Source organism: Henckelia pumila, chromosome 1 (genome assembly GCF_033568475.1).
Source record: "Henckelia pumila isolate YLH828 chromosome 1, ASM3356847v2, whole genome shotgun sequence".
Taxonomy (NCBI): domain Eukaryota; kingdom Viridiplantae; phylum Streptophyta; class Magnoliopsida; order Lamiales; family Gesneriaceae; genus Henckelia; species Henckelia pumila.
Window position 1 is genome coordinate 78,839,636 of NC_133120.1, and position 24,655 is coordinate 78,864,290.

A 24,655-nucleotide genomic window follows, 5' to 3' on the forward strand; every position below is an offset into this window, starting at 1 on the left:
AGACAACTTTCAGGGTCCAAAACTGGTATAAACGGTCGAATGCTTTATCTGTAGCCATTCTGCGTTTTTGCCTTTTGAGTGCAACCTGTTGTCTCGATGCAAGAGTCAACAGATCTTCTGATACGCCGGTTCTGCTTTTGATAAAAGATCTTGCAATGAACGTCTTGTCACAAGTATTTGTCTTGAGATATCTTGATAAGCAGTTGGCATTCTACCGGTAGATAGATTTATCCTCTGCTGGTTTGAATAACCAGTCGATAGGCTTGTGACTGCAACCGGTCGAGAGACAAAGGCGGTTGACAAGCTTTCGGTAGATAACTTGAAGGGTTTAGACGGTTGCGGTAGGAGTTGTAGTAGATTCCCGAAATACAAAAGATTGGCAGCACATTCCTATACAATGAGTTGTTGTTTGTTATCACCAAAATGTCGGATTCAACAATATGTTTCCGCAAAATTTAGCTTAGTTTGGGTTTGATATGTTTTTAGGGTGTTGCTTCGGGGTTTTTTAAAAATCTCTGAAACATATTGGGTGGTATGGGGATGCTATCCCATCCCATAACCACCCCATCCCCGCGATGATGATGATGATGATGATGATGATGATGATGATGATAATAATAATAATAATAATAATAATATATATTATTATTATTGAAGTGTAAATTTTTTTATTTATTAATTTTTTTAAAATTTTGAACTAATTATAAATTATACTAAATTTAAAATTAAAAATAGTAATATTTATGAGTTTGAATTATTTTTATTAATTATATATAATGTATTCACTTATGATAACATAATTTTTAAAATATAAAAATATTATTTAAATTTCATTTAATTACGTAAAAATAAATAAAATATTAAGATTAATCATGTATATTTATTATTTATTTGAAATAAATATATTATTCATATTAAATTTTGATATTTAATATTCTATTTAAAAAACAATTTTGATTGGTAGTGACATATTTTTTAAGATATTGTGATTAATTTTAAAATTTTATTTAAAATTAAATTTTTCTACACCAAATTAATTTATGTATTTTACAATAAAATAGAATTATATATATATATATATATATATATATTCGGGTATGGAGACGGAATAGAGATTAAGTTCTCGCGGGAATAGAGATTTGAAATCCTCGATTAAAAATAATGGAGAATATGGTGGGGATGAGGTCATATTTTGTATTCGGGAATGGGGATGGGGAAGGCATCCCAATCCCCGTCCCGCCCCATTGTCATCCATACAGATAAACAGTTGTTTAATTTTCCGTAGTTGTCTCTGATTATGATTATATGTTTAAGTTAATTGCATACTTAAGTTCTTAATAGTAGGTGACCTGGGTCGGGTCACTATATTATATATTGTCAAAACATCTTTTGTTCTCACGTATACATGATTTTTGTGTATTTATTAGATTTTAAATTGAAGATCTATCATACTTGGTTGTGAATTGATTTTTGTGTCTTTATTAGATTTTAAATTGAAGATCTATCATACTTGGTTGTGATCAAAATAGAATTGAATAGTTAATTCAACTTAAAATCTATGTAGGAGTTTACCATGTCCTATTTGAAAGCGAATCCCTTGATTAAGTTGACAGTGAATCCCTTGAATAATAGTTTTATTTTTTGAGGGAACCTTGAATAATAGTTGAACTTGAGATAATTGAATAAGAATTATGTTGGACTAGATTTTTTTATTCTTTACCCAATCAGGTTAAACTGTTAAAAAAAAAAATTTGCGTTGAATTTCTACAGCTGCGCAGGCCCTTATTCCAATTTCCAAGTGTTTTAAAAAGGAAAATTTATTCCAAAGTTTCAGCCCCGTCAAAGACTCGGCATCCAGAAATTTCCTCCCACTGGGATCTAATCCCACCCGTCGAATATTGACTTAACACATCCACACCGTTCAAACATGCACCGACCAAGTGATTCATAGCCGTTCGATCATCTGACCCCCTCAATAAATAACGCTACCCATTCTGTACTCTTCCTTATCAGCTGCCTGGCAAGTTGCAATCCCTTCTATCGCCGCCTCATTATGAAGCCCCTCCTACGCTCTCTTGGTTTCTCAGATCTTCGCTTCTTTGATCCTTTCTTGTAAAAACTTCTTCCATATTCCGTCTGATCGTGCGACGATCTACGTTTTGAGCATGGATTTTAATTTTTCGGCTTTCCAAATGATTTTCTACTATTTTTCTTCCGTTTCACGGACCTTTCTTTCGGGTCCGATGTGGATTTCGATCGATGAGGCTCGGAACTCGGTAGATTTGTTGTGGAATTTGACTGCTCGATGAAGGTAATTTATGGATCTTCTTGTATTATCTGTAGTCTTTGATGACGATGTTTTATCAATGTTTTGTAGAATTATTGTTACCCTATGAAGAGGTGATCTATGGATGTATGGATGAAGTTTTATGCCGCCAAGTCCGTTTTTCTCAGAGTAGTGTGTGCATGGCTTCTGGTGAGTTTTCAACTCGGATTTTCTTGGTTTTGGATTGTATGAATCTTACTTTTGCTTTTTTGCTATCACTTAAGTACGTGATTTTTAATTCTTTTCCCGTGCTTTGATTTGTCTCAGATCTTGAGGTGAATTTTGTTCGGAGAAGAGCTTTTTCGAACCGGAGTTTTTTTGCCGATGCGTGGACGAACTATTCAGTAGAAAGCGGATACCATGCGGAGAGATTTCGACGGTTTGAATGTTATTAACATATAACCATTTGACTGCATGTTATTGCTTCAATAGCATCATTGCGTACTTTGTTGTGGATGAACAGTGAGGTTAAAGACGTGTAAAAAAAAGAGTGAAAAGGTTTATGTGTGTTGCTAGAGAGATTAGGATTTCGGCGATCGTTTGTCGATGTTTGACCTTTGCCATGATGGGTGCGCTCGCATGGCAGGTCGCTAATTCAATAAAAAGAGAAGTTTTTTGGTTTGGAGGGGAGATGGTACGGGAGATTGCCCGACTCTCCTCTCTGGTGTGCGTTGTCTCTGTTTTTTTTTTCCTTTTCTTTTTCTCTGCTCTTGCTCCTCGCTTTTGTTTCCTTCGATGGCGCGCATCCAGCAATCTATCACCACAGTTTGGTCTTGAATGTGTCACTGATTACATAAACTAATCAAACACTATCACAATCGATTCGATACCAAACTGAATCTCAATCTTTGAGAGGAAAGAAGTAAGCAAGCAAACAAGGATTCTGTCATCCAAAGCATCAACGAAATTGAAAGGTATAAATCAGTTTTCCTCTTATTTGTTGGGCATGTCGGTCGAAATGTTTTCACGTCTAAAATTTTTCAAAGTTTGTACTCTATAAGATCTCTGATACATTAATAATTGGATTATCGAAAATGGATCTCAATGTCTTAAGTATATCGTCATGTTATCAAATTCACGAGAATGAGCGTGTCATCTATGACCTGACGCAAACAACTATAGCCATAAAACATTAATGATATTGTGCCGGCTTCCTGCTCACCTTTATCATAGAAACTGTTTGAAAGTACAAAGTTGCATCGTACGATCCACAGCTGATTTGTTTCTCTAACTTATTCGGTAATTTACATTCGCAGTTGGTATGATGTTTGGCATTGCATGACAGCATTTTTTTATGCATGTTTTTATTTATTATATATATTATATTATATTATATATATATATATATATTATATTCGGAAACTTAATATAATTTTTTCATTTATGCATACGAAGCTTTGCCATACACACTACTATCAATTTAGTTATTGGATTTATCATTTATGTATGCATCTCGAAGCTTTGCCTTACAAACTGTATCAATTAAGTTATTGGGATTTTGGTTGCGTTATGAATTATCAATGGTTGATATATTGTAATGTAGAATGTATTAGAGGAAAGCCTTGTCTGAAATTTTTCGAAGGCATCTGTAAATTGTAATAGATCAATGATGTTCACTCTGGATAGTCATTAGACTGGTGGAGACTGGTGAATTTGTGCGAACGAATACGGCTGTAACCAGTAGCTGTTGCAATGTTGTGGAATATGCAGCGGTTGGAAGTTAAGTGTTGGATTTGCTTCCCTTCTCTGATTTGATCTGTTGCTGCATTCATTGAGCTTCTGAACATTTCTGGTGAATATTCGCTTGCTTTCGTACATCTGTTGAATTTTTTGCGGATATTATTATATTATTTGCATGTGGTGCAGATATTTGTCGTCGGACATTGTCGGACATTTCAACGTGAGCTGTGAAATCGATTGGATTTTGGTAACCATGTAATTATTATTGTGAATCTGTTGTGTTTGTTTCTGTGAAGGTAGAGTTTTCAGTTTATCTTTGTGCCGTGTGGACGACAGTCTGATTGCTGGAGGTGAAGCATGCATTTTGATATGATGATTAAGTTATTCAATATTTATAGATCCTTTTGAATTTTCTTTGTAACTGATTGTTCATACAAGCAATGTTAATTTTGGAGTTGGCCCTTATTCAAGTGTAGAAATATTGGTCCTTGGAACAAGGCAGTTGCGACATAGGCTCGATGATAACACTGCAGAACTTGTGTGGTTGCTACGTAAAACGTGTGTATTACTACGGAATTTTTACCTGGACTTAAATGTTAACGGTTGCTGCCTGCTGAGAACTGGTTGGGATTTTCAAACGCGGTCAGTTTTTACTTTGATTTTACCCTCATTTATTTCATTGTGATTGTGATTGTGACTGTGCCGCTGAATAAATCCAACGAGATTATTTTTTTGTTTGGTTAATTATTCTGTTAACAGGTTGGTTTGTTTGTCAATAGACAGTGAACTTGTAGATTTTTTGGTTATACGTGATGATTTTACTATATCAAACCGTGAAAAGTTTGCGAACGTAAAGGATTGCACGTGGCACAGCTGTTTTAAAGCAATAGTTGGTAAACAAAATGCATTTAGACTATGGATAAGCTTGGGCCGTAATGCTCTGGTACATTATGTATTGGGTCAGGTTCTCATTTTAAGGAGTGTTTGCAAACCTCTAAATGATTATAGATTTTTTCTTCACAGGTTTTTTTTAAAAAAATCCAATTTCACTTATTTTTAGTGTTTGTAAACGCTTATTTGTTAAAAAAAATTACAATCATTTATTTAAAGGGTTGCAAACACTGTCCAACAACAGTCAAATCATTTCAGACCGGACTGTTTTATGGATCTGCTTGGATGTGTATATTTCTGGGCTGGTCTGGTGATGCCTAAATATTTGAAATATTTCACAATGTGTTGTCTAAGGTGCTAATTGTTAAAATTCGGTCAGAGGTTGGATAAGTTTGATTAAAATAGATTTCGAAATGAATTGTTAAAATCTCATCATTTGAGTGATCACTAGATTAACCCCATAATATGTACAATTCGAGTGATGAATGGTTGTAAAAACGTTTGGATGGATCCACAAGCTCACATATGGGAGAGCGCTCAATTGTGTTTGAGAGGTTGGTGGTTCGATTCCACCTGGATCCCTTGCTTGATTTTTAGTTTGCCAGATTGATACTGTGTTAACCAAAACCTTATCAGAAGCCAATTCTATGTTTGATATTTGTCTGTTCAGAGTTGCCCTTTACATTTATTTACTACTTACAATCCATTTCTTGTAATCACTTAAATGTGCGTTTAGTTACAAGATTCAACTCAAAAAAATATATTTTTGAAGAAAGTGATTTTGTTGGGCTAAAAAGTTTAAAAGACATAAAATCCTTTAAGAAATATTAATAGGCTAATGCATCCTTCAGTTTTTTAAAATGTAGCATATTTCACTCTTATGTTATACAAACTTAGGCACATTTATATCTTTTTATAGGGGTTTTTATACTAATTTTTTTAAAACATAGGGTCTAACATGCTATTAATTTTACACAGGGGGTTTTATGTTTTTTAGACTTTTTACAGGGGTGTGGATGCAATTAGCCCGATTTTGTTAGAGAAATAATAGAAAAAAAACCTATTTTAAAAAACACTTAAAAGCTAGTTTTTTGGCTTCAAAAATAATTTTCAACACTTGTCAAAACGTAAAAAAATGGTTAACTTTTTTTAAATAAGCGTAACCTTTTTACAATGCTTATATATAAAGAAAAAATCAAAGCAGTTTTTTTATTTAGATAAATATTGAAAAATGTTTTTATTTAAATTTTTATTTTTAAATAAAATAGATGCAGAAGCTAAACAATCAGAAATTCTAGTTTTTAAAAAAAGACTTCATTTTGTTTTAATAAAATCACTTTTGAAAAAAACAAAATATTTTTTTTTTGTTGAATATTGTAACCAAACATAATCAAAAACACTTTAAAAAACTTGACTTATTAAACATTTTTTTAAGTTATTGTTTTTGTATCCAAAATGACTCTCAGGTAATTGTATATTATTAACAAGTTGGTATAAGTGTATCGTGATCTTGCCGATTCTTTTGCTTTATTCATGTTAAGTACCTTTATTATGCGTTCAACTCCTATGCATATCAAATTAAGTAGGGTTAGTATCCATTTTGGTCTCTTTTGTTTGTCGTTTTTCTCAAAATAGTCTCTCTTTTTTTCAAGTTGCCACAATGATCCCTAATGTTTCGTAATTATTCTCAATTTTGTTTTTGTCGTCATCTTTCCGCTAAAATAACAGAGATAAGACATGTATCTCCCTTGAAACTTTTGAAATGGGTTAATATTCATTTTGATCCCTCTTGTTTGACGTTATTTCCAAAATAGTCTCTTTTCTGTTCGGACCGCCAAAAATGATCCCCAAAATTTCATAATTATCCCAATTTGGCACCTCTCATAATCTACTCATTAAAATCTAATGGAGATTCATCTCATCTCTCTTTAAATTTTCGAAAATAGTATCTGAAAACGATTTTCCCTAAATTGATAACCCTTGGATGGATGTGAGAACAACAAAGTCGAAAGACATTAATTCGAAGCATATCAACGATTCATATAAGGTAATCAGTGATATTCATATTCTATTTGTGTGTTACTGTTAAATTATACAATATATTTCTCCGAATAATATTTTTGAACTCCTTTGCATGCAAGTCAGTTATTTCTTAACTCAAAATTATTTAATTCAAAAATTAATATATATTATTTTATAGAAAATAAGTTTTCAAAAAGAAATGTTAAAACTTGTTATTTTAACAATGAATATATATGACAAATTTGTTTGCATATAACATATTAGTGAATAAGAAGTTGAGATGGTTGTTTGCATAATATATTAACTCATTCCATTTGCAACCCATTACTTTTATTTTGAGGGTTGCCTAACTCATCTCTTTACTTGAGCGTCCGAGAGGCTACACCGAGTCATCCTCCCGCCCCATCTAACATTCTTTGCTTGGTTTCAAGTTCACTCCAAAATTAAAGTTTTGGGTTTGGGTTGGATTCGGATTTCGGATAAAGACCCTCAAATTTTAGTGAGTATTGGTCGATGTGATTTTGTAAAATATTTTTGATTTTGATGTCTATTTATTAACTAGTTTATTTAGACACACACCTTCTAATATATTTAATAGTTTCACGATGGCCGTGTAAAAATGTAAACATACTATATAGATTGAAATGAGAATAATTGTGAAACAATATGGATCATTTTTTACGGTCCAAAAAGAAGAGGGATTATTTTGGAAAAAAAAAAAAAAAAAAGAAAGAAAAAGGAACATGAATGAGTCTTTACTTGGAGATGTGCTTTTTACCAGTTACAAAGAAAATTCTTCCACTTCAAAATTTTCAATTTGAAACGCAACTTTAGCCTAATGTTTTAGCATTATTATTATTACCATTTGCGTGATATTCGTAGTTAGGGATTATTCTATACTACACATGAAGTACTTCTCTCTCCATGATGTGGTTAACGATTGGATTATCAACAAACATGTCAATTTACATACAAAATATAAGGTCTCACGTGATTTAATGGTATTGAATTAAAAGACTTTCGATGTAGTATAGACTAACTTTTAAATTAATACATTTACGAGCATCCAGTTCCTCCTTTTTGTTTTTCTGGGGAATCGAATCAGAATATGCCTCATGTGCCCGGATTTGTTTCCAGATCCATTTGGCGTTTGGGATTACCCCACGATAAGTTTTTGAATGTTTTTGAACAATTATTTGACTCGATTTGCATTGGTGAATATTATATAATTTTGCTTACCGATGTATGAAAATGACACATCTTAAATATTATATACACGTAGTATTTGTTGTTATTATCCTTAATTATCTGTCCCAAGTAATATTTATAGTAGAGACTAGAGACCGTCATAATTCATAAAATAACTATATATTTGGTCTTTAATTTCTATCTAATATGAAAAAATAAAAAAATCGAATTGAATTGAATCAGGTATAGTTATAGTTACATAAAACTATATGATACTTAAAATTTTATTTTATTTTATTAAATTAAGTTATGCTACTGCATAGACAATTGGTGATGTTATTATACAAGAGATGTTGTATAAAATATATATTTTTTAATTTATGATTATGTGTTATTTCTAAATACATGAAAATGACATATTTGTTTTTATAAAAAAATTCACCTTAATTAATATTCGAAGCCAAAGTCACATGCATACATTTGTTGTATATATTTCCATGGTTTAAAGCATAAGTGGAACCGAATAAATGGATTTGATATTGTTTACTTAGTTTTGGAAACCATCAAACTCGATTTTTCTTAGATAGGGAGAAACTTATTACAACTGAAAAAAAAAAGTTAATAGATCGTTTTTTTTTCCTTTGGAGTTTTTTTAGCAATCTCAAAATTTGAAGAGTAGTGTATGCAATTAACCCTTTTAACTGAAATAGTACTACTCTAATACTAATTCAAAAGATTCAAAATTGATTTGAACATATAAACTCCATCAAAAAATATAAATATCACACTATTAAATAAAACAAACCTTTTAATATAATATAATGATACATGCAATTATGCTAGGATCACATCAACCGCTATGCCATGAATGAGTAAATTAGTTCCTAGTATCCTACATGTACATGCATTGCCTTGTGGAACATCTAATGATGGAGATGGAGTCTACTATTTTTTCAATGGACCTTACATATATTGAAAACTTTTCATTCTTAGATGCACTATTAAGGTAGTGCCTGTACATGTAAGATGAAATTTCCGACATGGGTGCACCACCACATCTTAATATGCATTTGCAAGATGATCGATCCATTGACACGTGTGTAGAGGTGTCAAAATAAGCTAAGTCTGTCAGGTCGGCCCGCCCGCAATCAAAATAGGTGGATTGGGTTGGCAATTTTCCATCCGCCTAAAAGGTGGGCCGACCCGGCACGTCCCGTCTAATCGTGATTGTGGTGGATTGCGGGCTGACCCGCTAAAACCTGTCAAATTACACGTAAGCCCGCTCGTCCTGCCATCTAAAATTGATGGGTTGGGTTGGTGTCTTTTCAACCCGCGTTAAAGCCTAAAGGTGGGCCGCCCCGCCTAATGGTGGGTTGCAACGGTTGTGGGGTGGCCCGTCCCGCCAGCTCGTTTTGACATCTCTACACGTTTGCATTCTTATTTCAAATGCCAGATCCCATGGTTACATCATGCCTGATTAGATCATCACCCGTATATTTCGGCAGTGTTTGAGATAGCTTTTAAAAAATACTTATTATTTTTTTTGTTAAAATTAAAAAAAAGTTGATAAGTGAGTACTAAAAGTTGCCGAATTTCTCTTGCCAAAAAATAAAAATAAAAATAAATCTGATTCTCTCTTTTTACAATCATTTTCCAATTTCGATATCACAGCAATCATACGGCACTTCGTTACACACAGGCCCACACACTGCTGAGATCGCATTTACTTTCAGCATATGCTTTTATCTTCGTGTGTCAACAAGCATTTGTTCTGGGCTTTTCTTGGAGCTGCTCTAATTTCGTGGAGAAGTTCTGATTATAACCAAAGGACACAAATTCCCATCATCCGTAGCCGCCATTGACGACGGGTGAGAAATCTGTCATCTGCTTTGTTTTCTTTTACTTCAATGTTTCGTTTCAGTGGGTTTGTGTTTGATTTGATTTTAATGCATGCATAATTTGTTTATGAATATGAGACGTGGGATTTCCTTCGATCTGGGCCTTGAATCTTGATCTTTGAATTAGCTTTGACCATTTTAGTTAGTGTGTCTCACTGTGAGTCAAAGTTCAGATCTTTTTGGGATTGCATTGCTCGGAAAATGGCTTCTGAGGCTGAGCCATTTTATTTTGTGAAATATTTGTTCTGCTTTAAGACTTCTGTACTCTTACGTATATTCCCAATAATCCTCCAAATCCACAAATGCCGACACTCTACACTAAAGAAAAATAAGATGGGGAAGAATATGCTTGTATGGTCTTGCTGTGAAGGTACTCGAGCAAACCTCATTTGAATTGTGTGCCTCTCCTGTAAAGGTACTCGAGTAAAGCTCATCTAGTGCTATTTAGTTGATGACTTTTGAACCATAACTTGATTTTTCATGTGAATTTGTGAATATGGACCCGTGTATCTTGAGTTCTTAACATGCTGTCAATCATTTTTCTTCTGTTCGGCTCCTCTGCGGTTATGTTATGTGGTTTCTGATTAGTAGCTGATGATTTTACACCATATGTCGTGGTGTAGATAAGCTTGGTTGCTATTCACATCGTCGCCGCCAATATCATGTTTCGACGCAAGAGTAATTCCCCACAAGATGAGGAGAGTGTTGAGCTGCAGCACGCACGCCAGGTAATTAAATATAAACTCATGTTAGTTTGAGAGCATAACATTTATGCTTCTATTTGAAACCACTGTTTTTAGTTGCGCCAAAGCAGAGATAAAAGAAAAATTTCGACCATTTTGAATGTACATTACATCTGCTGATAGCCAAGAATTGCAGCAAACTTCGCATTAGGAGGTCAAAAATTAAATAGCTTATGTAGAAAATCTAGCGAAATTTTTTAGTAGGCCAGAAAAGTTCTTGGCAAAATTTCAAGTGGGGGGAATAGCGAATGTCCCCACTGGTTGCCATATCCGTTGTGACTAAGGCAAGTAAGAGGAGAATCAGTGGCAAGATTGATTTGTACAGAAATTATATTTTCAATTTGCAAGCATTGATTCAGTAACCAGTTTAAACTCTCTTGCAGATCAACGAGCTTAAAGCTTCTCTGGGGCCACTTTCAGGTCGCAGTCTGCAGTATTGCACCAAAGCATGCTTGAAGAGATACCTGGAAGCTCGGAATTGGAATGTCGACAAATCAAAGAAAATGTTAGAAGAGACATTGAGATGGAGATCAAGCTATAAACCCGAAGAAATACGTTGGGTAAGAGCAGAAAAAAAATTCCCACTTATCACTTGTGTGTAATCACTACTTCAATGAGCCATTCCAATCTATGTTTGTTGTTAGCATGAGGTTGCAACAGAAGGTGAAACTGGGAAGGTTTTTCGAGCAAATTTTCATGATCGTCATGGTAGGACCGTTCTTATACTAAGGCCAGGGAAACAGGTACTCACTACTGGAGAATCTTGAAAATGTGATCAAGAATTTAATCATTCACTTTTCTTGTGAACTCCTATTTGTTTTCCATTTTTTCAGAATACGAGTTCAATAGAAAACCAGGTTAAACACCTGGTGTATCTCATAGAGAACGCCATCCTTAATCTTCCAGAAGATCAAGAACAGATGGCATGGTTGATAGATTTCACAGGATGGTCTTTAAGCACCAGTGTCCCCATCAAATGCGCTCGAGAAACTGCCTCTATACTACAAAATCATTACCCCGAAAGGCTAGCCATAGCATTTCTGTACAGCCCCCCACGCGTATTTGAAGCTTTCTGGAAGGTTTGTTTCTATAAAATTCTGGATGTCTCACATATGATTTTCAGTGTTAAGAACTTAAGATCTGTATATATATATATCTGGATTCCAGGTCGTGAAGTACTTTTTGGACCCCAAAACATTTCAAAAGGTGAAATTTGTTTACATGAAGAACAAAGATAGTGTTGAACTCATGCGCTCATATTTCGACTTAGACAATCTCCCTACTGAGTTTGGAGGCAAAGCCACACTACACTATGATCATGAGGAGTTCTCTATGCAGATGGCACGAGACGACGTTAAAGCTGCCAAGTTTTGGGGATTTGATAAGCACCAGTTTAATGGAGCTGAAGTGGCTCCGGAGCCTGAATGCCTCGTTCCACCAGTTAGTTGAAGTTTCTCTAGCTAAGGTGCAAAAAATCAAGCGGTTTCAAATATCATCTAATTTGTCTTCAAAATTGTTAAACTTGACTTTAGCTCAAATGTACTCGTACTTGGAGCTGAATCGCCTTAAGCCTATTCTGTTAGATATTTCTTGAATTGTCAACTAAATTTAGTATTTTTTGCACCAAAGTCTCATGTTAAATATTTAAATAGGCGTCTAAACTTTTGACATTTTATAAAATTGCATGATTACCCGCTAACACGATTTTGTGAACCGTGCTCGTGTTGCAGTTAAGAGTTTAGACATTTTATAAAATTGCATGATTACCCGCTAACACGATTTTGTGAACCGTGCTCGTGTTGCAGTTAAGCAACCAACGTGAAACCCAACATTGTTTTGAGATTTTCCATACTTAAAACCGTGTAATCTTTTTCAAAGAGCGCGATTGATATCTCTAAAAATGAGAGAGCTGAAATGAGAGGACAAAAAAAAAAGAAGAAGAGAAAATGTACCTTGTACAAAGGTGACATCTATTTATGAATATTTATGAATGTTTGACGGACTTGGATTCTTGTATCTTGGATTCAAGTAAATAATTAATAAAATTGGGTCTCTAACCCATTAGATTTTAAGTTTAGTTCGATTTGATTTGATTTGGAATATCAATTTAAAACCTTGATTTTTTAAAAACATATTATTTTGATTGTGATTAAATATAATTAAAATTTTCTAAACTGACTAATATAAATAAATAATTATCAATACATACACAAAATAAAACATTTAATTTTGAAATATCTCAATAATGTTATCATTGTTTAACAATATGTAAGATCGGGTCTTTTTTGCTGCTTCATATTGAGAATACGAGCAATATGCAAAAATTATAATATGTTGTATATATTTCAAATGAACGGCGTGTATGAATAAATTCATAAACTTGAAGATTCTTGACTATTTATCGCAAACGATGAAACGAGAATAGAATAATCCTAAAAACAAATTAGAATAAGTTTGAAATAAATCTTTTCACATTTACGACTACAAATTCAATTAACAGAAATCATTGATTTAAATAATAAAATTTCTTTATTTTCCAATATTTTGACTATTGTCAAACTCATTTAAATATATAATACATACGTACGGTCATTACTTGCCCTTGGATTTTTATTCTTGTTTAATCTGAAAAATGATCAAATTGCATTTACACTATTTGACGAAACACAGAGCCAATAACACTCGTCAAATCATGCATTCAATATTAGTAGAATACAGACGCTTCAAAAAATATTAGAAGAATTAATATCTAAATTTTTCCCGAAGAGTGCATGATTGACAAATCTAGCGCAAATGTTGTTAACATCGAATATTTTAATATTGTACATCAACAATCAATTGGTAGTAGATTTATTTATTTATTTATTTTTAAAAAAATTAAATCTATTATTCTTGTTGTTAAGAATTTTAAATTTTCATGTCGACTCCCGACATAGTCTATGTCATGCCTCAGCCCCAGCCTGGCTATAGTTTTCTCGGGTGGATATGGATTCATCCTTTTGCTTCTCAACCTTTTCTCGGGCGGGTTCATCCTTTTGCTCCTAAACTTACAAAAGGGTATTAACAACAACATTTCAGCTGCTATCCCTCCCAACACCAGGTTCTTGTCGTCGTAAATTTGGCACGAAAATGGGGACGGAGAGTGTATATGATGAAAAATATATGAAATGGTAAGAAAGGGAGCAATTGGCTCTATGCCATGCCTTAGCCAGAAGAATGCAAGTGGGAAACCACCACAGATAGGGACATGTTTTGGGTGGGAACCACTTTCAGCCTATTTTCTGCAACTTGCCAAAAGAGAGGCTCGAAAGGGAAAAAGGGCTTTTAAAGCCCAAAAAGATGATGAATTGGAAGCAAATCGTGGTTCTTTCTTCACCTTCTCTTGCCCTTCAAAAAAAACAAGGTTGGATATCACACTCGAGCACCTTTCTCGGACGTTGGTTTTGTGTGTGGCTCTCTTTTCTTATCCCCAGTACTTACAATTCCCTCCCTTCTTCACTATATAAATTTTGTGGGTTTATCTCTTTATTTCTTCCCTTCCATCTATTCATTTGAATGTATGATATAACACTAGCCACATAATAATAATAATATGTCGAGACAAGGCAATGGGTTACCGGAAGACAAGTCTTGGCCAGAGCTTGAGTTACCTGAATTGCTAAGTAATGGCACCGTTAGAGCTCTTCATGCAGCTATGGAAACTGATTGGGACTCACTTCGTCGATCAGGATGCCAGACGGCAGCCGGGAGAGCGTCTTGGAAGCACATTATACATGATCCGGTGGCAGAGTTGCTCGCCGGTGAGACCTACTTGAGAAGCATTTATGACAAGATTAAGAAAGACAGGCTGAATAATGCCAGGGAGATTTCGGGGGTGATTCTTGCCGTTCGAACCCTCTGGATGGATTCGAAACTCGAGGCGGCACTCGATTCCCCTGACGGTGCCGGAGCTCAGGTTGTGCTGCTGGGTGCAGGTAAGGTGTTAGTGCTCTAGAATTTTATTCAACAGATAGTTTTGGTTCTGCATTTTACTAAATCAGAAGATTTAATTTGAAGTGGTTTACTGTAGAAAATTAAACTGGAATCAACATTGCTAAACCATTAAATATTTCATACATTTGATGGCATATCAGTCATTCCTGTGTATGAATATAGTATATGGGAAAAGGGAAAAGGGAAAATGGAAAATTTAGAATGCATATAATTTCGGAGTCGTTTTTCAAGACGACAATGACATGGCAAAATTTCTAGTCTAACCACTAACTAAATTTTGAATTATGATAATTTATCCCTGCACTATAAAATTTCAATCTATGAAGCACCATTGGAAGAGAAAAAAATTTTTTTTTTTTTTGGACTACATAGGAAGAGAAATTAGATCACACTGAAAAGTAAATTATCTAAAGCCAAAATGCCACACTTACAAATGACAGTTGAGTTCGTAAATTCCACTGGTGATCAAAAATAGCATCTTCCAATTGTAAAATACATACCTGGATTCCAACTGCGACATTCTTTTTGCAAGCCCACCTTCTTACGTGTATCGTATACAAGGACACTACTTAATGTGACCAAGAAACATATTTCATTTCAGATCACCAAAATTGACTTTCAATAAATTTCAACATCAATATAAAGACTAACATTCATTAAATTTAGAAATTTTAAGCCACTGGAAACTTAAAGCAACCATTTGGTGGTAACATGTCCGTATTAGAACATGTATAAATATTGGAACTTTATTTTAGATTTGGTCTCCTAATCTGTTTGCAAACTGCCAGTCAGATGATGCAACAAAGTCCAAATGTAGTGAATGTATATAATCTCCATCTTTTCTAGCGACACTATCATTACACAATAAAATCATTCCAGCTTATTTCTAATGAATAAAGTAAATCCAAATGAAAGAAACACAATAAACAAATATCAATTTTTCAAGAAATAAGATGAAGTTCCCTCTTATCTGCAGGAATGGATGCAAGGGCGTATCGTCTCAGCTGCTTGAAAGAAAGCAGTGTTTTCGAGGTTGATTTTCCGGAAGTTTTGCAAGCAAAAACTGCTATTCTTGAGGCTGCGGTGAATGCGATAGATGAGCAACAACAACCCATTGTGAAAGCCAAATCATTGAGTCGAGTGGCAGCTGACTTGACAGAAGACGACTGGCTTCAAAAGCTTCAAATATCAGGATTCGAGCCAACAAAGAGTACAATATGGATTTTGGAGGGTATCTTGTACTATCTATCACGTTGTCAGGCCATGGAAGTACTTAAAATCATCGCCGAAAAATGCCAGCTTACCCATACTGTTCTCTTAGCGGACTTCATGAACAAACAAGCAACAACACTATCAAGCTCCACTTTTCATTTCTACTGCGATTGGCCTGATGAATTACTCCCATCTCTAGGGTTTTCCAATGTTACTCTTTCTCAGATTGGTGACCCAGATGCTAATTTTGGATTATTGGAAGATCCACTAAATTTGTTCAATAAGTTACGCAGCTTGCCTAGATCTATTCAAATTCACCCAGAGGATGGTACACCATGTGGCCGCTTGTATTTGTTGCAGGCCTCTGGTTCACCCAATCAAACAACTTCATGAGGAAGTTTCAGTACAATACTTGATATACAAATTTAACTTGCACTTTTACATTATAGAGGTAGGTGATAAATCTTATAAGTATCATTTACATGTTGTCATAAACTTGATCATATTAAATGAGAGCAAATCATCCAGTTTGCATCTCTATATAAAATATAAAAAGCATTGTGATGAACAAAAATGGTTCAATTTATAGCTACAAATGTCCATCATCTTTAAGCTGCCATAATTGAATTAGTATATTTCAAAGTAAAATGAGAGGTGCAGAATCTTTTTTGAGGCATAAATCCGCAACGAGTTTAGTGTCTGACACTCTTCAGCTCGATTTGAAGGCATTAGCATAAAATGTGCACCTATGTTTCATGGTACTAGTTACTACAACGAAGAACTACAAGAAAACTAACACGCTCTTTTTATTATAAAAAAAACTTCGACCCATGCAATTATAATGGGTGATTGGATGCTCTCCATATATATGCTATCAATACAAGAAGAGAGAATAATTCCATCCACTGCAAATACACACAAATCATTAAACTATTCCATTTGAAATCTACAAATGCACAAGGATATCCACAGCGTAGTCTTTTCACATAGTTTTTTTCATATCAATCAAAAAATGTCGAAGGAAGTTGATGTGGATGGTGACTACTTACACAAAAGATGCACTCTGTCAAATCTGGTGCAACTAAATATCCAGACTCACACAGTCACACACATTTGCCAAGATTAGAAGATTGGCCAAAAAAATGAGAGGCTAAATAACCTGTTACCTTGAAAGTTGAAACCAAGCACATCGAAAATATTTAATAAATCAAAATTTTAAAGCTTCAATGAGGCAACTTCGATATCATGTGATACTGATGTATGTCAAACGATCAAATAAAAAGCCTACAAATACACAAACATAACATTGTATTACCGAGTGAACTCATACAGGGTATCCATAGACAGCACCTAAAATTGGCGATAAAAAATAATGTCACCTATTTCACAATTCATTTTGGTTCATGTCCAAGAAGTGGTGGTTTAGACATCAGACTTCAAGACAATTCTTGATACCCTGCTCAAAGTTGTCCAGAGAAGTTATTGTATCCATAAGTGCAACCGCAACTCTTTGCCTGCTTGACAGTAAAATATTATGCATAACATATTATGATTCCGAATCAAGAACTTCCAAAAAGGTTCTCAAAAATCGAAGAGTGATTTAGAAGAGCATGGTGTATGTTATCAAAGAACTTGTACATACCTGATAGAAGTCGGTGGAACATCGCCTTCTCTAGTCATGTCACTAATAGATGTAAATGATCTACATAAGAGGAAAATTTTCTTGAATGAATCTGGTAAATAAATTCTAGCATATCTCAGCTCTCTTTATTTCTCACTTCCAGTCCCTTGATATGAAAGCAGTTAGATGATTCCGAGAAATAAAAACAACAGGCTAAGGATCAATCGACCAAATGAAAACATACTGTATGAGAGAACTGAGTTTGGCTTCGGCTTCCAACTTGATTGGATCTTTATCATCAAGTAAAGAAGATGCATTTTTCAGAATCAACTGGAACGTGCATACCTAAAAGCAAGAGTACGGAGATTGCATTTAATTTTCCTTCAAAAGTGAAAAATATAAAATGTCATCTATTAAACTACATCAACCTACATTTTCTCCTCACTTATACGTTACCATCAATAATCTTTTTTTCAGTAGTAAAGGTGGTTTGTTGTTGCAACTAGTGAGCACTATTACAAAACAGAACCACATATAATGGATAACATCATATGAAAGTTCGTCCAAAAAAAAAATCATACGAAAGTTGAAAACTAAGATTGTTGAAGTCCATGGAATCCAGTTAACTGGAATTAATGCATATGCACAGTGAAGTTCTACCTTTCAATAAAAATGGATAGTGGTTGTTGAGATATGCGATTATAATAGAGAAATTTGCCCTCGTTTGGTTGCCAAAGGTTTTACGCAAACTTTTGGAATTGATTATAACGAGAAATTTGCCCCCGTTGCAAAACTAAACACGGTTCGGATTCTCATTTCATTAGCAGTCAATCTAGATTGGCCTCTACATCAATTTGATATCAAAAATGCCTTTTTAAATGGGGAGTTGGAAGAGGAAGTTTACATGTGCCAACCTCCTGGATTTGAATTAGAAGGTGAAACTGTTTGTAAACTTAATAAATCTCTTTACGGCCTAAAACAATCTCCACGAGCTTGGTTTGACAGGTTTTCAAAGGCCATCAAGAGATTTGGCTACAAACAGGGACAAACAGATCACACGATGTTTGTTAGACACTCTGAAAGGGGTAAAATCACCATTATCATTGTCTATGTTGATGACATCATCATCACTGGAGATGATATAGAAGAAATGAAGAGGATTAAGCTGATGATGGCTAAAGAATTTGAAGTCAAAGACCTTGGAGCATTAAAATACTTCTTGGGAATGGAGATAGCGAGAAGCAAAAAAGGCATATCAATTTCTCAAAGGAAATACACTTTAGATCTCTTGGAGGAAACAGGGATTCTTGGATGCAAACCGTGCAAGACTCCAATTGAGCTTGGTAACAAAGAAAAGATGTTGGAGGGAGAGCCTGTTGACAAGGAAAAATATCAACGCCTTGTGGGAAAGTTAATCTATCTTTCCCATACAAGGCCAGATATCGCATTTGCAGTCAGTCTAGTTAGTCAGTATATGCATTCTCCTTGTCAAGGCCATTTCAATGCAGTCTATCGAATCTTAAGGTACTTGAAGCAAACACCAGGGAAAGGTTTGTTCTTTGCCAAAACCAATGATAAGAGTATAAAAGGATTCTCTGATGCAGACTGGGCTGGTTCCATTGATGATCGAAAGTCAACTTCAGGATATTGCACGTTGGGTTCCATTGATGATCGAAAGTCAACTTCAGGATATTGCACGTTGTTGTGGGGAAATTTGGTGACATGGCGTAGCAAGAAACAATCTGTTGTAGCTAGGAGCAGTGCAGAAGCAGAGTACAGGGCCATGACTGATGGAGTATGTGAACTTATTTGGATTAAGAGGGTGATGGAGGAATTGAAGATGAAATTTGAAAATCCTATGAAATTCTTTTGTGATAACAAGTCTACCATCAGCATTGCTCGCAATCCAGTCCACCATGACAGAACAAAACATGTTGAAGTAGATCGACATTTTATTAAAGAAAAATTGGAGACAGGCATAATTGATATTGAATATGTTTCTACTTCCCAACAATTGGCTGATCTACTCACTAAGGGGTTAACAGAAAACTCACTTGAGTCTCTTGTCCACAAGCTTGGACTCATCAACATCTACACCAAGCTTGAGGGGGAGTGTTGAGATATGCGATTATAATAGACTAAATCAAATCTTGTTTATTTATGGTTGATAAGATATTTTATCTTTGGTAGGATTGTAAATTATTTAAGTTGATTCAGTTACCCAAAATATTGGGATTATGATTTGTAATCTGTAAATTATTTAAAGGGTAGAAACCCAATAAACGAGATACGACAGAAAAAGTTCTTCACTCCCTTATTTTTTCAGTGGTCTTATACCAATTCATATTTTGTCAAGTTTTACTGAGTTGCACTGAGTCTTCAACCATAGAGTCAGACAGCTAACTTACAACAATTATGACATATAATGTGGACGAACACTAATTATAAATAAGCATCTATGAGTTTAACTTTTTAATAAAGCTAAGCATCCTAATCAGTCAGCAATCAACGCAAGAACATTTGTGCCGACTCTAGACAACACAAAAAAATTATTATGTAGCATCAATTTCTTAACACAATATGAACTTTCTAAAACTGCGGCACAATTAACCAAATCGGAAACAAAAATTAATTTTCATAGTTCTGTTTAAAAAAACATCACACATACTCTAAGATCGACTTCAAAACACAAAACGATCTTTCAAAAACTGAGGGTACAATAAACAATTTCGACAAGGTGAATATACACTATCTACGCTGGTTAGACTTTAAGGTTGAACCAACTGAAAATAATGAACTCACCTCAACTCCAGTTTTGGATTGGAACGCAACAAAAGAATTCCTGTCTTGTGGGACACAATCTCTAGCAGCAGAGACAAGCAGCTTCTGAACCTCCTCCAAATCATTTTTGCTGAACTCTGCTTCAGGTTCCGCTATGTTCCACAAATTCATCGCGTCGAAAATATCAAACGCCAAAGGAAAATAAAATAACAAACAAATCCATGAAAACATGAAAACAAACTTAATAAGCGGTAAGCAGATTGAAGGAAGTTGCGCGATGCGTCGACAGGCGCCAACAAAAACTTGGAAGATTTTTTCTTTTGTTCTTTAAGCCATTCCTTTGGTCCTGCTAATCATTTATTAAGCAGAAAACAATAATCAATCAAACAAGGAATTATGATGGTAATTTTATACCTAATGTGAAATATAATGGTGGAAAGAATGAGTACAGATTCCAAGTGAGAATGCAGAAGCAGGAGGTGGTTGGACGAATGAAGGTAGGAGGGGACCGATAATGGACGAGAACAAAATGGCTGCATTTCGGCGGGAGATGGATTCGGCTTCCAGCGATGGGCGGGGCAACTGTCCAAGTGATGGTGGAGTTAAGGACTTCGTTGGCGGGAGAACGGCCGGAGGGACGGAAGGGATAAGGGAGGCGGCGGGCGGGGGCGGCGGCATGGCTGTTGGATGGTTTTTGGGCCGTATTTGGTTAGGCGGAGGAAAAAAAAAGGGGAAAAAAAAAGGTGATAATTTGGAGATGCGGGGGATCGAACCCCGTGCCTCTCGCATGCAAAGCGAGCGCTCTACCATTTGAGCTACATCCCCTTCGTTGGTTTCTTGTATTTTAAAAATTAATATTTTAAATATACTTAAATTTAATTAAAAAAAATGTAACGCGGGAAGCTTGTTCTCTATCAGAGCCAGGTTTCGATCCTGGGACCTGTGGGTTATGGGCCCACCACGCTTCCGCTGCGCCACTCTGATTTGTTGACAATAGGTCTACCAAAATATTAATAACTTTAAATTAAATATATATGCCCTATACCCGACATGGCTACACCCTACTCGTTTCCCATAGACCTAACCTAATTTGGGTTTCGTACTCCATTTTTTAAGTTAACATAAATGATTTTGTTCATAAATTGAAGTGTATACAAAGCAAAATAAAATGTAAATAATATTGCTCCTTTCTGGTTTGATGGTTTTGTATTGTAACCATTTATATTTTTTATTCCAAACCTTGAGTTCATTTTTAAAGTTATCTTTATATATTTTTTATGTTTGATTGATTTGATTTAGTAATGAATTGTTTTCATAACGTCTAAATTTGGAGTCACAATTTCTCAGCATACTAGTGGTCCTTTGCACACATGTGTTCATAAAGTTGAATAGTTATCTAAATATGATAATTTTGTTATTTTTAAATTAATTTTTTTCATATGTTTTCATTAGAAATAATAATACATTCAGTTAAAAATTTTAAAATATAGATAAATATATCATTGTATTTAATAATATTGATAAATATCGAATTGAAATAAATATGTTGGTTATCATCTCCCTAAAAAAATGGTTATCAAACTTCTCAAAATTGTCAATTTACCGACCTTATTTTGGAAAGAACACATAAATATGGTTCAAATATCAACTTTTGGCCAGAGGTCATGAGTTCAATTATCCCTACCAATATCTTCTTTGACTAGTCTGTCACACAGAGCTTGCTTAGTGTGGTTTATCCCACTAACTTAGTTTACAGGCTATTGTGTTAGTCCGGGGGTTTATCCACCAAAAGGTAGCGGTTGCGGCATTGCGGGTTCCCACGTCATTAAACAACAAAGACAAATTAAATAAAAACCACACAATATTCAAACGAAAAGAAAGATAGAATATGGTTTTACAAAATCCAACACCTCGAGAACGTGAGAAAGAAGACCTTCCAAACTTAGAGCAAAATCACACTATCTCGTATGGCTTAGTTTATGCTACACCGGGAGTGTTTCTTCCCCGATTTCAATACCATTAGATCACGTGAGACCCTTATATTTTTATGAAAATTGACATGTGTGTTAATGATCCAATGGTTGTAATTTGACCACATCATAGGCGAAATGCATGAAGAAAAGATTGAGATAAAAATAGATTTATTGATTTTTGGGCCGCCGATAAAGGCTTATTGTGAGCCGCTCATGTTTGTTTCGTAGACGATGAGTAGTTGGAGCTCAAATTAATTAGGGTAGTAATTTCATTTAAAAAATAATTTTAATATATTTTGAAGAGAAATTTTGTCCAAAATAAAAAGATTTTTAATTTATCTCACAATAAAAAAAACTTACCAAATATGATACTATTTTATCACCATATATTGCATCTATCCATCAATCATTACTTTTTTTAAAAAAAAATGTATGTGTACTAATAATTCAATAATTTCATCATTCGAATCATATGATGCCAAATGATATAGATAATTGTTTACGAGCACACAGATGTTTAAGAGCACCTCCAATCGAGGTATATCCATATTGGTTCAAAAAATGAACAATGTATGGATGACAATTGGCCGAATTTAAAATCAACTTATAAATTAATGAGATGTGTTTGAATAAAAATTATGTAACTCTTTGTGTGTCCAACGTTAATTAACCCATCTCTTTACCATCCTTGAACTCAGTGTTTGACCTGAGTTTTTTAGCTTGAGATGAGCACAAAAAATTGACGTCTTTAAAGTTTATTATTTATATATATTTTCATCGATGAACATGATAATATAAATAACATGGATTCTAGAAATAAAAAATAGACAAAATATGTTATCTAAAATAATATGTATAAGTAAATTATAAATACTAATAAAGCCAATACCATACAAATTAACAAAAATATGAATTCAATCTTTTGAACAAGTACATAGTTACTTTAATTTCGTTTGTCTCGCATTTTTGGAAGTGAAGCTATTGATTGAGTTTTGCATAATCAGTGTTCTCAACAACTATTTTCTTGATCGATAACATAATCAAGTCATTTAGTCTTTCTTATAACATAGTTAATATGAGATAAGTTTCGAGCAACTTTAACTTGAAAAAAACCCCTTTTGGAAAATGTAACTTCTGATGAATCACAAAAATTATGCAGTCAAGTTTCGGAAAAAAATATCATGAAACTGATCGATAGACAAAAATTGAGTGAGAACGAGCTTGATCGTCGTAGAATAATGGAGGATTTGTTTTTTTTTACAGGAAATTGTGAGAGAAGTATTTCAGATTTATTATTGTTTCTTGCTAAATGTTTATGAGTGAGATAAAGATAAATAGATGGTATAGGACTTCAAGTTTTAATCATAGGCTACTCCTCATTAATTATAATTTATGAGATGAACTTGTGGATTAATAAAAAGCTGTTCTACGAGCTTATAAGCTGTTAGAACTTATTTTAAAAATAAACTGTTAAGGTGTTTGGATAAAATTAATTTAAATAAGTTAAAAATGTTGATGTGTTTGGTATTATAAGATCTTTTTATCGTCAAAATTATCAAAAAGGGTATAATTATATGAAAATAATGCTTCGAGTTATACATATATGAAAATAATTCTAGAATAAACATATATTAAAAAATAAAATTGTTATAATATTTTATTTCAGAAAAATTTATGTGATTTGTAATTTTTTTAAAAAATAATATTTAATATTTAATGGGTGGAGGATATGATGGAAATTTATTAAAATATTTAAGGATATTTTAGAAAGATAGAATGTTAAAATAAGATCTTTTTGAAAAAGTATTCCCTTGTGTTTTTAAAAACAGCTTATAAGCTGTCAAATAACTGTTTTTAAAAAAAATTACCAAACAGATTCGGAGAGCTTTTAAGCTCTTAAAAATAGCTTAAAAAAGCTCTTCCAAATACCCTCTATATTATAGTAATCTTTTTTACATTTTGGTTTCCCCAAAATTTTGGGACCCAAGCCTACCCGAGACCATTACTCCATGGTTCCATAAATGAACTATGTTACCCATAGGAACATAGGCGAGTTGGTAAAACCTGAGGTGACGTGGAAAGAAATTTTTCAGCGTTGCGGGTTCGATCCTTGTATAGAGCATATTTCCTGCTGAAATATTGTGATGTATACTCTGGAGATTGACATGTTGCTCCCTTCTAAAATCTAAATTTTATTTTAAATGGAGAAAATTTCAGGCAGGAAATTAGTCCGAAGTCTCCATCCACACTCTTCGGTCGTTGCTAAAATACGCTGGTGGCTTCCTTACCCGCAGTCTGTCAGTTATATGCTTTAGATTATTTTACAT

The 24,655-nt window shown here is 34.1% G+C and overlaps 3 protein-coding genes, 1 long non-coding RNA gene and 2 other non-coding genes across 9 annotated transcripts; 3 read left to right on the top strand and 3 right to left on the bottom strand.

Annotated features, from left to right (window-relative positions):
• The first annotated feature begins 2,002 nt into the window (after window positions 1-2,002).
• On the top strand, window positions 2,003-2,829 carry LOC140875573 (uncharacterized). The gene is made up of 3 exons (XR_012148508.1): window positions 2,003-2,311; window positions 2,378-2,476; window positions 2,594-2,829. It is a non-coding gene; the product is annotated as an uncharacterized lncRNA (long non-coding RNA).
• A 296-nt stretch (window positions 2,830-3,125) lies between these two features.
• Window positions 3,126-12,334, top strand: LOC140875572 (uncharacterized). 3 transcript variants are annotated; one of them, XM_073279290.1, is made up of 9 exons: window positions 3,126-4,118; window positions 4,193-4,356; window positions 4,483-4,648; window positions 9,807-9,975; window positions 10,629-10,733; window positions 11,132-11,308; window positions 11,393-11,491; window positions 11,582-11,827; window positions 11,916-12,334. In XM_073279290.1, exons 5-9 carry the CDS (start codon window positions 10,668-10,670, stop codon window positions 12,195-12,197), a joined length of 870 nt encoding a protein of 289 aa, XP_073135391.1. In that variant the 5' UTR covers window positions 3,126-4,118; window positions 4,193-4,356; window positions 4,483-4,648; window positions 9,807-9,975; window positions 10,629-10,667; the 3' UTR covers window positions 12,198-12,334. The 3 variants fall into 3 exon arrangements, 2 of the variants coding, with proteins under 2 accessions (XP_073135391.1, XP_073135390.1); XM_073279289.1 differs by having other exon boundaries at window positions 4,193-4,648; window positions 9,779-9,975; XR_012148507.1 differs by lacking the exons at window positions 9,807-9,975; window positions 10,629-10,733; window positions 11,132-11,308; ... (1 more) ...; window positions 11,582-11,827; window positions 11,916-12,334 and adding an exon at window positions 4,766-5,404 and having other exon boundaries at window positions 4,193-4,648.
• A 1,791-nt stretch (window positions 12,335-14,125) lies between these two features.
• LOC140881096 (uncharacterized) lies at window positions 14,126-16,361 on the top strand. Its single transcript, XM_073286126.1, has 2 exons — window positions 14,126-14,722; window positions 15,718-16,361. Exons 1-2 carry the CDS (start codon window positions 14,341-14,343, stop codon window positions 16,344-16,346), a joined length of 1,011 nt encoding a protein of 336 aa, XP_073142227.1. The 5' UTR covers window positions 14,126-14,340; the 3' UTR covers window positions 16,347-16,361.
• A 741-nt stretch (window positions 16,362-17,102) lies between these two features.
• Window positions 17,103-21,126, bottom strand: LOC140881104 (uncharacterized). 2 transcript variants are annotated; one of them, XR_012149801.1, is made up of 7 exons: window positions 20,805-21,126; window positions 20,597-20,704; window positions 20,377-20,507; window positions 17,819-17,919; window positions 17,596-17,655; window positions 17,333-17,467; window positions 17,103-17,237 (listed from the first exon to the last, which is right to left on the bottom strand). XR_012149801.1 is itself a non-coding variant. In XM_073286144.1 (6 exons), exons 1-6 carry the CDS (start codon window positions 21,031-21,033, stop codon window positions 17,383-17,385), a joined length of 714 nt encoding a protein of 237 aa, XP_073142245.1. In that variant the 5' UTR covers window positions 21,034-21,126; the 3' UTR covers window positions 17,244-17,382. The 2 variants fall into 2 exon arrangements, 1 of the variants encoding a protein (XP_073142245.1); XM_073286144.1 differs by lacking the exon at window positions 17,103-17,237 and having other exon boundaries at window positions 17,244-17,467.
• TRNAA-UGC (transfer RNA alanine (anticodon UGC)) lies at window positions 21,108-21,180 on the bottom strand. Its single transcript has one exon. It is a non-coding gene; the product is annotated as a tRNA-Ala (tRNA).
• An 87-nt stretch (window positions 21,181-21,267) lies between these two features.
• TRNAM-CAU (transfer RNA methionine (anticodon CAU)) lies at window positions 21,268-21,339 on the bottom strand. Its single transcript has one exon. It is a non-coding gene; the product is annotated as a tRNA-Met (tRNA).
• Window positions 21,340-24,655: the final 3,316 nt, after the last annotated feature.